Below are 13,141 nucleotides of genomic sequence, written 5' to 3'. Positions count from 1 at the left end.
TGGGTTGAATCAGCTACCTCCCAGGGAATGAATGTGATTGGTTTTAACTCCATGTTTCATGGTGTGTTACATCGTTAATTCTGATTAAAAGCAAGCCTGGATTTTCAGAGATAAATGGATATATACAGTGTCTCTTTATACTTTCTGAGGGGTATCAGGAAGAGTCTTATCTACTGGGTTGTCTTGCATACTGACTCTCCTAAGTGAGCATCAGCCCCTTCTTCAGGGCTATAAACTGTCTAAGCCATATGGAGGTTGTAATTCCATTTGTGAAATTCCTGAACACATACATACGTACTATGAAATACAAAAATGTATGTGAAAGAAAATTCTAGATTGATTAACATAGTCCATATTGGAAATTCCTTAGAGGTGTAAATTGGTGGTATCTCCTGGGCCTAATTTATAGGCATCTTTGCTTTAAGATATCACTTAAAGGTAGATACCTGGGACTTGGGGGTGTCGGAATATAGCTGTCAATCCACTGCTTCTCTTACATCCAGCTACAGGCCCACGGTTAACATCTGAAAGCCTAAAGGCAAACAGAAGCCATTCCAGGTTCTCAGTCCTTCTGCATTTCTAAGCCAGGACCACCTCTTTCCTACCAGTGGAGCATGCCAAGGGTTCCCCTCTCAGGCAAGGACGTAAGCACACAGCATTAGAAGAATATGATAATGATTGAAATTTCTTACGGAGCTGTAGAACAGGTTGATTTTATTTTAGTTCTCGCCTACCCATCAGAGTGGTAGGATGAATCTTCTGTTTTGTTTTCTTTCTTTCCTCCCTTCTTCCTTTCCCTCTTTCTTTCTCCTTCCTCCTGCCTAGAATTATTTATTTATTTACTTAAACCAAATTGAATCTGACCAGAAGCATAGGCTGGACAGGAAATCATATTCAGGCTTAGTCATTACCAAGCCCCACCCCCCCAGCCCCTCACCCCAGTGGTGGGAGGTCTCTGAGTTCACAGGCCCCAGGCCTAAGCCCTGGGGAGGTCCTTCTCATCAGCTGTCCCTCCATGCTGGTCACCACTGACTGCCCCTCGGTGCCAGAGCTCAGTTGCTTCCGTACCTCATTCATCCCTCCAGGGTCTCTGGCAAGGCCAGAGAAACTGTCCAGACTAGAGCAGAGCTACCAATGGAAATATAGGGCCAGTCCCATAAGAAACCTGAAATTTTTCTAGTAGCCACATATAAAATAGGAAAAAGAAACAGGTGAAATACATGTTGATAAGGTTTTCTTTAACTCAGTGTATCCAAAATATTATGTTTTAATATGCAGTCAGTAAAAAATATTTACATTATTTTTTGAAATCCAGCATGAATTTTATACTTATAGCAACATCTCAAATTGGACGACTTTCTGGTTCTTATATGCTGTTGGTATCTTTGAATTATCTAGAACTCCTTGAGGACTTGAAATTTTAGTGTTTGACTGTACAGTGGCCTTGCTGAAATCCACAGCCTGTGGGAGATTCCAGAACAAGCCATATCCTTGTCTCCCGATGTTCTCCTCCGTGGGTTCTAGGAAGTGGCATCTTGCCCTCTTTCGCCTGGAGTTTGCCCAAAGCACGTTGTTTCAGTTCTGGCCTCTTCTTCCCCAGTGTACGTGCCTGACGAGTGGGAGGTCGCCCGGGAGAAGATCACCATGAGCCGGGAGCTGGGACAGGGCTCGTTCGGGATGGTTTACGAAGGTGTCGCCAAGGGCGTGGTCAAGGATGAGCCTGAGACCAGGGTGGCCATTAAGACGGTGAACGAGGCCGCCAGCATGCGCGAGAGGATTGAGTTTCTCAACGAGGCCTCGGTGATGAAGGAGTTCAACTGTCACCACGTGGTAAGAGAAGGGCCCCCATGTGTTGGGGAGCACACTTGCGGGTTTGCTGTCTCGCCCTGTCTTCTGTAGGGATCCCCCCCATCACCCCACTGTTCCTTTAGACACTGTGCACACGAAGGTTCTGGATGTGATGCAGGGCTGGCCCGTGAGCCCCAGTGGCCCATCGTATGGGCTCTGCTCTGGGCCAGATGGTCCCAGCGGTGGGGGAGCCGCAGTCGTGGGCAGCCCTCACCCTCTGAGCCCTTCTCTCTGTCCTTCCTCACAGGTGCGCTTGCTGGGCGTGGTATCCCAGGGCCAGCCGACGCTGGTCATCATGGAACTGATGACCCGGGGGGACCTCAAAAGTTATCTCCGGTCTCTGAGGCCAGAAATGGAGGTCAGTTTTGATTTTCACTGACATCCCATGTTAACTGTTCCCTTTCCTTTAGAACCTTCCCCCGGAAGATACTGCGTCCTTAAATCCTTTCACTTTTCTTGCCCCGTGCTTGGTTCTTGGTCCTGTATATGAAGGAGTTCCCTGACTAGAGAGAGACCTGGATCTTTTGTGAGAGGCACTTGCCAGTCCGCAGGTACCCTATTACTCAAACCCCTGTGTGCTTTTGCTGCTACATCATTCCCTCCACCCCCAGTCACCTCCTCTACCACCGTCTCTCTCTGACTCCCACCCACAGACCATGTCTGCGCTGCTCCCTCCCTGGAGCCTTTCCTGCCCCCCACCCCAGCCAGGAGTGCCTGTCTCCTCCACTGCCTTCTCTCCTGGACCGGCTTTCTCTTGTTTGGTTCTTAGTGGATCCCCATCTAGCCCATTATGTTTCCTGTCCATCCCAGACCCAGTGTAGCTCAGTGTCGTGCTTGTCAGAGTTCACTGTCAGGTTGACTTGATTCTTGTGCCCGGTGGTTTCCCTCCCAACTCTGTGCGCAGACACCCACTCACTCACAGGCCCCCACCTGACGTGTGCCCCTTCCCCTCCTGTGGGCAATCTGAGCCTTTGAGCCGAGGGAGCCCCATTTCTCAAGCCCTGCATCCACATTTCAGGCTTTATCCGGAATCAGTGTCTTGCTTGAGCTTCTGAATGATCATCACCTCAGCTGCACAGTGATTTCTACTTAGTATCAAAAAAATATCAATTTGTGTTACCCTGGTGTCTCCCCATTGAACCCAGCTTTGTAACATTTAGAGGAGTGACTTTTTTTTTTTTTTTTTTTGCGGTACGCGGGCCTCTCACTGTTGTGGCCTCTCCCGTTGCGGAGCACAGGCTCCGGACGCGCAGGCTCAGGGGCCATGGCTCAAGGGCCCAGCTGCTCCACGGCATGTGGGATCTTCCCAGACCGGGGCACGAACCCGTGTCCCCTGCATTGGCAGGCGGACCCTCAACCACTGCGCCACCAGGGAAGCCCTGGAGGAACGACTTTTAAGAGTAAACTGGGAGATAAACACTTAGAAGTGATACCAGCAACATCTGCCTTTCGCTTGGCTGCCTTGGTGGGTCTCAAGTCCTCACTTGGACCCTGACTTTGCTGCCTGTTGAGGAAGCTTTGGGTGTGCTTTTGTGCCTGGGATCCTCCCCTTTCTCTACCCCTCTTGAATGTCTGTAGCCTTTCTCTGTTTGAGCTTAATCTTTTGTTTTCTTCTTTTAATTGGCAACTTAATCATCTCCCAAGTAGTAGTTCCTTAATTTTTGTTCCAAGCACTTGTTTATTACACGTTGCTTCCTTTACTCACAGCAGATGATGCATGTGGTTCTGCAAGGTCCGCGAGGCCCGGTGTGGACTGAGGCCCTGAGCAGGGCGGTTTGCAACACACCCACCCTCTGCTCTGCCCAGTGTGGGTCCCCAGCTCCCCTGGATCTTAGTGCCTTTTCCCAGCTCACTTTGTAATACACAAGCCAGCACAAAGGAGAAAAGCTTTATCAGCTGGGTAACTGGAGATGTGGCAGTATGTTTCTTATCAGATTCATTTATGGCACCTCTGAAAAGTCTGAAGCACTTACTTCCTTCGTACCCAGTTTCAGGCACAGAATAAAAATTTGCAACACATAGCCCTAGTCCTGGCTCTGCCACTACCTGTCTGCGTCCTCAGGTGGCTGCTTCAGGCTCTGGGCCTTGGTTTCCTTATGTGTAAAATAAGAGGGTTGGGCAAGATGACTACTAAAGTCCTTTTCAGATGAAAAATTAACTTTAAAAAAAAATTTATTTATTTTTGGCTGCATTGGGTCTTTGTTGCTGCACACAGGCTTTCTCTAGTTGCGGTGAGCAGGGGCTACTCTTCGTTGCGGTGCGTGGGCTTCTCATTGCAGTGGCTTCTCTTGTTGCAGAGCACAGGCTCTAGGCGCCCGGTCTTCAGGAGTTGTGGCACACAGGCTCTAGAGCACACGCTCAGTAGTTGTGGCGCACGGGCTTAGTTGCTCCGCGGCATGTGGGATCCTCCCGGACCAGGGCTCGGACCCGTGTCCCCTGCATTGGCAGGCGGATTCTTAACCACTGCGCCACCAGGGAAGCCCCCCCAAAAATTCACTTTTAGATTTGTCAGATTTAAAGTTGTTCTTTCTAACCCATGTCAAGTATAAAAATACGTATGCTTATCCTGTGGTTTCATTATATTCTACTTGGCATCTTCCCCCAGTGAAGATTCATTCATTTCCCTCACTAAATGCGGATGCTTGTGTATACGCGTCTTAAGTAGTTCTAAGCAAGTTAAATATTTCTGTTTTCTAAGATGTCTGAAAGAATGTCAGTATTAGCACCATGAACTGACAGAATGTCAGCCCTCTCCTTCAATACTTAAAGTCAGGTTCCTTTTTTTGATTCTGTTTTTCATATTAATATTATGAAGCGCCACTTCTAATAAGCGCCTAACTTAATATTCCACAACTTAAGTATTATGAACATAAAGTTAACATTTTACCTGCCAATTTCCTGGTGTACCATGCATATCTAAAGCCCTGAAAAGGTTAAAGGGAATGTTAGGTCCTGAGGGAAAAAGGCTCCTCTAAGCAAGGCCCCTTTGTAAAGGAAGGGGGTAGTTTTGGCTTACCCTTTGGGTCATCACATCACTTCCCCAGGCAACTCAGTAATGAGGATTTTAAATCACCACAGACAGTCCTGATAGTAGCTTCAGAATTCAAGCGTAGGGAACCAACCCCCAAGTACTTGGAGAGTTGTTATACTGCTCCTAGAAGCCAGCTTTGGGGCAGAAACTAGCACCTCACTGGGCGAAACCAGCATTCCCTGGGTGTGGACCTTGGCCAGGCACTGGCGGACACTTGCCATGCATGGTCCCAGGTCATCCTCCCAGCAGTGACCCCGCCTCGACCCCATGTGAAAGAGCCCAGGCAGGAGGCCAGACTGTCTGATCCTAAAGCCCAGGCATGTTCTTCCTGTGGCGCAGGGTTTGAGCTGGGAAGGGGACGTGTGGGACCTGTCAGAGCAGGATGGCTTTGCTGTGTTGTGACAGATGCTCTGTAGTCAGGGAAACTGAGGTAAAGTCTGTTGAACTCACACAAACAAGAGGTGGTCAGCATCTAAACTGGGGGTGCTGATTGGTTTCTACACTTTCTTTTAGGATAAAGAGGCTTGGACACACATTTTATGTAAAACTTTTCTAAATGGATTTATTATTTGGGGGTATTTCTTCTCAATTCTGAAGTCGGTATGTTGCCCTTCTCTGCAAAGAGGAAACGTGTATCCGTGTTACCTGTCACTGTTGGACATTGGTCCCCTCCAGAATAAGCTTCTGCTGGACTTAAATGAACTGTCAAGGGCTTGCTTTCCTCAGCACCCACAGAAGATAATAATCCAGGGAATGCCACTCTGTAAGGTGAACAAATTCATCTTGATGGTTTTGTACTTTAGAGGAAAGTTGAAGGGAAAGAAAAGGATTAAATAATTTAATGTAGGAAATAACACATCCAGTGTCCATTCAAGAAACCCGTTTGCTTATTTCCACATGGCCTTTGTAATGTCCTCTCCCTCCTTTTCCCTGTATGGAGTTGGATTGTAGAAATAAAAGGAACACATACACTAATTGGAATTTGAGTATCCAGAATTTTTAATATCAAAAATTGCTGGTTTCACTTTAAATGATGTTGGCCCCACCCAAAATCGAAGATGCTGGTCCTCCCAAGTTGTGCTAATAGGTGCTTCTCTCTGCAGCTTTGTGATGTGGTCAGAGGGCAAGTGCCATGGCCTCCTTCTGAGCCACTCCTGGTTTCTTAGCAGAATGACCTGTGGTGCTCAGATTGAACAAAGGTGGATTTGCAAACCGTGAAAGAACACGGGGAGGGAAAAATTCCTAAATTCTCACGTGGATTTTTTTTTTTTAATCTCCAACAGAATAATCCAGTCCTAGCACCTCCCAGCCTAAGCAAAATGATCCAGATGGCTGGAGAGATTGCAGATGGCATGGCATACCTCAACGCCAATAAGTTTGTCCACAGAGACCTCGCTGCCCGGAACTGCATGGTGGCCGAAGATTTCACAGTCAAAATCGGAGGTGTGTCCTTAGCTTTCCAGATCTGAGCAAGAACTAAACTCGCACATGTTTTAGGGACCAAGTGGGCATTAGCCTGCCTGTGGAGAGGTTTTCCAATGCGTCCCGTGACTGCAGAGTCTTACTCTCTGGAATAATGTGATTGTGTCCAGTCAATAGTCACAAACGCAGCCAGCCTGGCTGTAATCCTGATAGTGCATGGGCGCAGTGGTCCAGGCAGTGGCCAAGGGTGAGCTGAGGCCATGGTCCGTGAGGTTGCCTCTACTGGCACTTGAGGCGTTTCTTGGCAGAACAGTTCTAAGCATTGTTTCCAAAAATGGTTGACACAGTGTCCTCAGGTGATTTTGACTTGTGCCTAAAAGTTGCCCTCCATACTACTAGTATGTCTTCCAGTTTTCCAGCTTACAAGGAACATTGTCTGCCTCACAACAACCGGGGGTCCATGGCGTTTTCTAAGAGGTGAGGTCCCCGATGATGAAGCCCGTGCACAGAGCAGAAGTGGTTACAGGATGAGGGAAGACCGCTGCTTTCTGGGGTTCGCACCCGAGCTGGTCAACCTCGGAGCTCTTGATCTTTGTTGCAAGCCTTACTTACTAGCTAACTAAACTCCTCCTTAGACCCCTTGTTGCCACCACCCACTGTAACACCAAAAACGGGGGGTGCTCACTTGTTAGGAATTTACTTTGGACTTTAGGTTTGGTTTTTACTTTGGTCCTTGAATCTGCCTGATAAAACACATAAAACATCAGGGCTGCATGGGAACCACCTGCTCTTCCCACTGTGAGATGATGATGTTTCAGGAAAATGCTGAATATTTATCCTGAGAAGCTACAGGAAGACTTTACATCCAAAAACTATTTAAACCTCTTTGTCTAGCTCTTGAACTGTCTGTTCTGGAAGTGCTCGCCTTCCTTTAGCAGTGTTTTTGGGGGTTTTTTAACAATGAATTTGAATGAATATTTTGGCCCTTTGGTGAGCAATGAGTATCCCCTCTAGAATGGTTTCCCAAGTGGGGATAGGCATCTTTATCTTTCCTTTGTAGGAGCTAGAGGTAATGGATGGAGCCATATCGTATAGCAAATATCCTTGGCCATCAGTTATTCCGTGCGTCCTTGGATTGGCCCTTTGAGGCATCCACACATTTGACACCCCTGAAAGTCTGAGGCTGTCTTGCCCTGGGGCTCTCAGGGAAGAGCCCCTATGGCTGCTGCCTGGGCTTCCTCTGTGTACCCTGCTCCCTCCCCTTCCCTTCTCAGCGAGGACCCAGATTGCTCCCACAGAGATGCCAACCAGCTCCCCTTCCCCAGCTGCAGAGCCAGGCAGGCACTAACTAAACTAAATCCCGGTTCTGCCACTAACAGACGTGAGGCTTGCGGCAAGTGTCTTTAAGTTCTGTGAGCCCCAATTTCTTGACCTCTGAAATGGGGATGATGCTGTAAGAGAGCCATGAGATGCTGGGAAAGACTCGGTGCAGGAAAGCACCGGGCACGTACGTGCTGGGTGTGGGGCAGGTCCTTGGAAATGGAAACGTTAGTGTCTGTGGCCTAACTCAGTTCCTTCTCCTTTACTTCCCTGCTCGCCCTCACTGCGGGAGAGCTGTTTTTGTGCCACTTGCCATTGGAAGTCCAAATCAGCAAGGACTCTATTTGCTATTTAACCATGTGGCATATTTATAGTGATGTTTTCTTTGTACTGTGTTTTTTCTTCCTGAAATTTGAAATTTTTCTTTTGGGTTAAGGAGGAAATAATTTGTGCTTTTTTTCTGGGATTTCTGTCTTTCCTTGTTGTGCAAGGAAAAGCAGATCCTCTATTTGCACGTCACTGGATAATTCAGAGATAAGACTTTAGCACTTCGTTTTTATTCTTCGCTAGGATTCAAAAATGTTTTTCTAATGCCCAGTGTCCGATGGATTACAAATATGACAAGCAGTTTTACCAGAGGCAATTCGATGGCCGTTAGCGTAGTACAAGGAAATTATGTTGATTAACGTCCAAGGAACTTTGTTCTCTGTGTTTGCTTTGTAGCCTTACCTCTTTGTGGCAGAGTTAGAGACATAAATGAACATTTTAAAAAGGAGAGCAGCCCTTTCTCCTGGGAAGGAGAACGGAAGAGTCCCTGTAAGAAAAGGTTACATGATTGAGTGGAAAATCAAAATCTGACAAAGAAGCAATAATTTAGGATTATAAAGCAAGCCTGCCATCAAACATAATTATGTGACATCTTCTAGAGACATGGAAAATGGAAGACATTTTCAAAAATGAGTGGGAGTATTATGTTGAAAAACATTATTGAGTAATAGCTTCAGGGGCCTAGTAAATACCATCTCTTAGGCATCTTACTGTGTACTTTTTTCATCGTGAATTGGTCCTCTCAATATTTTCCCCCTTATTAGATGGTGAAACTACTTTCTTTCCTCTGATAATGAGGCAGTGTTACTAAGTAAATAAAAGTCAACATGCTCCTGGCTATTTGATCATGTTTTTAAACCACATACAAATGACCTTTGCTCTCCTCAGTACATATTTTCCTGATAAACTATGGGTCCTGATAATTTGTAAGATGCCTCTCATTTTAAATGCAATGAGGGAGCTACCTTCTTAAAAGAATCACATTGTAAATATATTTAAAGGCAGAGATTTCTGGGCATTTGCTTGTCATGTGACTCACCGGTCCTCCCCTGCGGTTTCTGCCTCATCAGGTGGCAGCATAGATATCGGCCTACCTAAAGCCAGTTTCCCCTTGGACTTGTCTGTGGGCACAGGACCCTCCTCTGAGACGTCACTGTGCCTCTTTGCTTCTCCCCCGACATTACTCACATGGGGTAACTCTCGTGCCTTCTCTCCTCCTCACAGATTTTGGGATGACGAGGGACATCTATGAGACCGACTATTACCGGAAGGGAGGGAAGGGGCTGCTGCCCGTGCGCTGGATGTCCCCCGAGTCCCTCAAGGATGGAGTCTTCACCACGCACTCTGACGTCTGGTACGAGAGACCTTTCCTGTAACGCCAGCCCCCGGCCCCCACGAGTCCTTTCCTTTCCTCCTGTTTTCTGTTCATTGTTACCCGTTTCCCGCTTTGACTAAGTGTGATGGGGGCCACCCCCTCATCACTGACGTGTTCCTGTTGTCAGTGGGCACTTGTGGGATCTAAAGAACTTGTGGGACCAACATTTCTTTCAATGCTTAGCTGCTCACCGAGTGGTTGGGAGGCCTGGAGACACACCACCAGGGGCTAGGGTATGGGGACAAGCCAGAAAGTTTTACCTCTTTCTGCTTCTTCCCCACCTGCCTTCTCTCATTTTCTTTCGCAATAAATAGATGCGACGTATGTGTGCGTATGTGTGTGTTTGGGGAGGTGGTTGCTTCACCTAATTAAACCTTCAGATTGCAGATGCTGCTTATTTTAGACCCAAAGCTTATGAGTCTTGATGTGTTTTCCTATTGGTTCCATCTGCTGTCTGTCCTCTTCCAATGGGCACCTATCGTTGTTGACCCAGGGATGGTGTGGAAAGCAAAATGTCTCCCTTAGTCATGGACGTATCTTGGGGTAGAAGGTGCATCAGCTGCGGATGCAGAGGCCTTTTGATAGTATTGTTTATTGCGGCTCCTCAGCAACATTGTGGAGAGGTGGTCAGTTTCTGAAATACGATTGAGGTTCTTGGCAGGCGAAGGCCCGGGCACGTCTACCTTCTAGAACGTCAGCTAGTTTCTTGGCTGTCCTCTCAGGAGATCCCGTTGCTGGTGGGTTACAGAAATGGTAGTTGTTTACTCCAGCTGTAGGGATGAGCACATAGAGGAGCTATTTAAATAGTGACCGACATCATTTTTTTTTTTAACCTCATGAACCTTGGGATCAAGGGCCTTGGATCCTATTTTGAAGACAGGTGCGAATTGGAAATAGCATTTGAATATGACCCAGCAAAGCATGATTTCTTCTTGAGCTCAAGTGTGAGATCTGTTTTGCAATCAGCCTATTCAAGATGGTTCCCTCTTCACAGTCAAATCAAAGTGTTCGACACCATTTTTAGATATCGAGATGATGGGGAGAGGACAGGCCTGGGCCCACACCCGCATCTGTTTATTCTAGGATCCATGCTTCCAACAACTTTGAGGTCAGCTTACAGTGCAGTAAAATAGAAAACCACGAGAGCCAGGGAAAACAGAGGCAGGGCAGGAAGATAAAACTAGAGTTGTTAATATCTCACAGGCTAAGTTTACCAAATTCTGATTAGCAGCAATTGCAACAAGCAGCAGTAAAGGGTGTTTATTGCCATTTTTCTCCCATTTGATGACATAGACATTATGAACCAGTAAGAAAAAATATATATAAACAAGAGTAGGGATTTCATATTCATTCCATTCATGTTCAGGCTTTGACAGTGCTTTTGTTTTTTTTTTTTTTTTAACATAGCCTTTGAGGATAACACTGGTAAGGTGGGTAGGCTAGGACAATGGAGAATATGGAAGGCTTCTTAGCTCCCCAGGATCTAAAGTGCTCCCTCTTGAAGGAATGAAAATCATTTTTGAGTATATTCAATGGTACAAAACAGTCATCCCTAAATAGTTAAAGTCTAGAAAGAAATACAAAGAATTGTATTTGACTTTGCAGAAGATACCCTAGAATTTTAGGATCAGAAGATATTCTGAGGTCGGGACCCGTCCCCACACCCCATCTACAGCATCTTTGACAGCTGGTTTTTGAGCTTCTGCTCACATATTTCCAGGGAGTGCTAATTCCTCTCTCATAAAGACAGACAGCCCTAATCCTTAAGACATCCTTGGGTTTTGCAGGTCTTTCTCATGCTATGCTTAAGTCGGCCTCTTGCTGACACCCCGTTGGCCCTTCTCTGTAGCACGGTTGCACAACCTGCTGTTTTTGATGAGACAGGCCTTGGAGTCACAAGGAAATGGTCTCTTTTCTCTAGGTGGAACATCTTTAGGTTTTCCTGCTATCCTTGGAGACATTATTCCCAGGCCCTTGGGCACTGTCCTGGTACCTCCTATAGCTCTCTTGTAGCACTGTGTCCCTGCAAATGGTTCCTTTGGGTTAGAAGACACAGGTGTGCCCTCCAGGCATGGAGGGAACCAGGCACAGGACTGGGGAGGGGGAAATCCATGGCTTGAAGGTGTGTTTCCTTCCTGGGCAACTGAATCACCCTACAACAGTCTTCATTTCTTGACTTACTGAGAAGCTTTCCAAATGGCCACAAATATCCAGGGCTGGTTGCTCCCTCCTAGAGTTATTTGGTTCTTCAGTGGCGAATTCACATCAGCTGGTAATGTGGATATCTCTGTAGGTTTCGATTTGCTGGTGGGTGGGACATTGACAGATCCCGTCCTTGTATGAGGAGGTATAATTATTGAATGCTGACTTTAACCAGCACTGGAATTGAAGTGAGTCTCACACCAAGTTGTCCCTTACTTGGGAAAACAGCCCCAATGCTCGAAATTAGAAAAGACTTCACACAAAGGCATTTATCAAATGTTTAAAGATTAAATCCATAAAATTCAAAGCTTGGTTTTGCATGAGGCATTAAATGCCAGTGCCACATTGTAAATGACCTGCTTGGAAAAGCATGCAGGTGTTGCATCTTTCTCAGCGTCTCTGGCTGTGTGGCCTTGGTCAAACCATGGGGTATCTGTGGACTTCAGCTGCTCCATCTGTGAGTTAAGGTCTGTTTGGGGATGTCTGCAGAACCTCAGTAGATGTTTTTGTTTTGTTTTGGTTTGGTTTTTTGTGGTACGCGGGCCTCTCACTGTTGTGGCCTCTCCCGTTGCGGAGCACAGGCTCCGGATGTGCAGGCTCAGCGGCCACGGCTCACGGGCCCAACCGCTCCGCGGCATGTGTGGGATCTTCCCGGACCGGGGCACGAACCCGTGTCCCCTGCATCGGCAGGTGGACTCTTAACCACTGCGCCACCAGGGAAGCCCCTCAGTAGATGTTTAAATGGCCCCTGTGACAACTCCTGATGACAGGGAGGCACGTTGGCGTTGGGTAGAGATGCTTTAGCCTCCATACCTTGGGGCAGAAAAATGGTTGAACTCAGCTAGTCATGTCCTGGGAAGGACGCCCGGATGCCAGCACTAAGTGGCCCTCACAGACAGGTGACACTGACATCAAACCAGAGTCACTCCAGGGAAAGCCTTTGTGGAGAGCCGGCTCTGTCACCTTCTGTGTTCTTTCACGTGTGTGATCGTGAGGACCTGGCGTGGCCCAGGCACAGTGCTCAGCGTGTGCAAGAACCAGGGTGCCTAGAGACATGGTCCTTGTCCCTGAGGGATGAAGTCTTATAGAGAACAGGAAGCGACCCTGACAGGCTGGGATCACAGACCCCTTCCCCGAAGAGCGGGAGTTGTGGGGCACCCTGAAGTATGGACTTTCACCTTCCGAACAGTGAGGAAGTGGGCTCTTGGCGGTGGGAACACTGGGGGAAACCACGGTGGTGGGAAGCGCTTAGTTCGTGTAGAGGATGGTGGGACTTCCTCAAGGGAGTTAGGCTGAAGAGAGCTCAAGTGAGGCCTTGGCTGTTTTGTTAGGGGTTTGGGACTAATTCTGCAGTCTCCGTGAGGAGAGGCTTCTGAGCCGGAGAGTGACTTAGAGCTGTGTTTTAAGAAGTTCACGTTAGCTAGAGTGTGAAGCTCCTCTGAGTAAGATGTTGGTGCCAAAAAGGAGGCGTCCTGCAGGCCAGGCAAGGGGGACCATCTGCACTGAGGTGCTGGGGGGACGAAAGGAGGGGAGCAGACCTTTGGGCAGGTCTGAGCCTGCACGGGCAAGCTGTGGGGGTTATCTGAGGAGGTGTGGGAAGGATGACCTCAGGGTGC

General features: G+C 47.6%; 1 protein-coding gene across 2 annotated transcripts in view; it reads left to right on the top strand.

Annotated features, from left to right (window-relative positions):
- Positions 1 to 13,141, top strand: part of IGF1R (insulin like growth factor 1 receptor) — a 300,734-nt gene that overhangs the window by 276,041 nt on the left and 11,552 nt on the right. For both annotated transcript variants that reach the window (XM_060005499.1, XM_060005498.1), the window contains 4 exons: positions 1,601 to 1,830; positions 2,096 to 2,206; positions 6,163 to 6,322; positions 9,173 to 9,302. In XM_060005499.1, the coding sequence (XP_059861482.1) occupies positions 1,601 to 1,830; positions 2,096 to 2,206; positions 6,163 to 6,322; positions 9,173 to 9,302 (631 nt within the window). The remainder of the gene's footprint in view (positions 1 to 1,600; positions 1,831 to 2,095; positions 2,207 to 6,162; positions 6,323 to 9,172; positions 9,303 to 13,141) is intronic.

The sequence above is a fragment of the Delphinus delphis genome, chromosome 2 (genome assembly GCF_949987515.2).
Source record: "Delphinus delphis chromosome 2, mDelDel1.2, whole genome shotgun sequence".
NCBI classification, from domain to species: domain Eukaryota; kingdom Metazoa; phylum Chordata; class Mammalia; order Artiodactyla; family Delphinidae; genus Delphinus; species Delphinus delphis.
The sequence above is the reverse complement of the archived record's forward strand: the minus strand, read 5'-3'. Positions and strand labels throughout refer to the sequence as shown.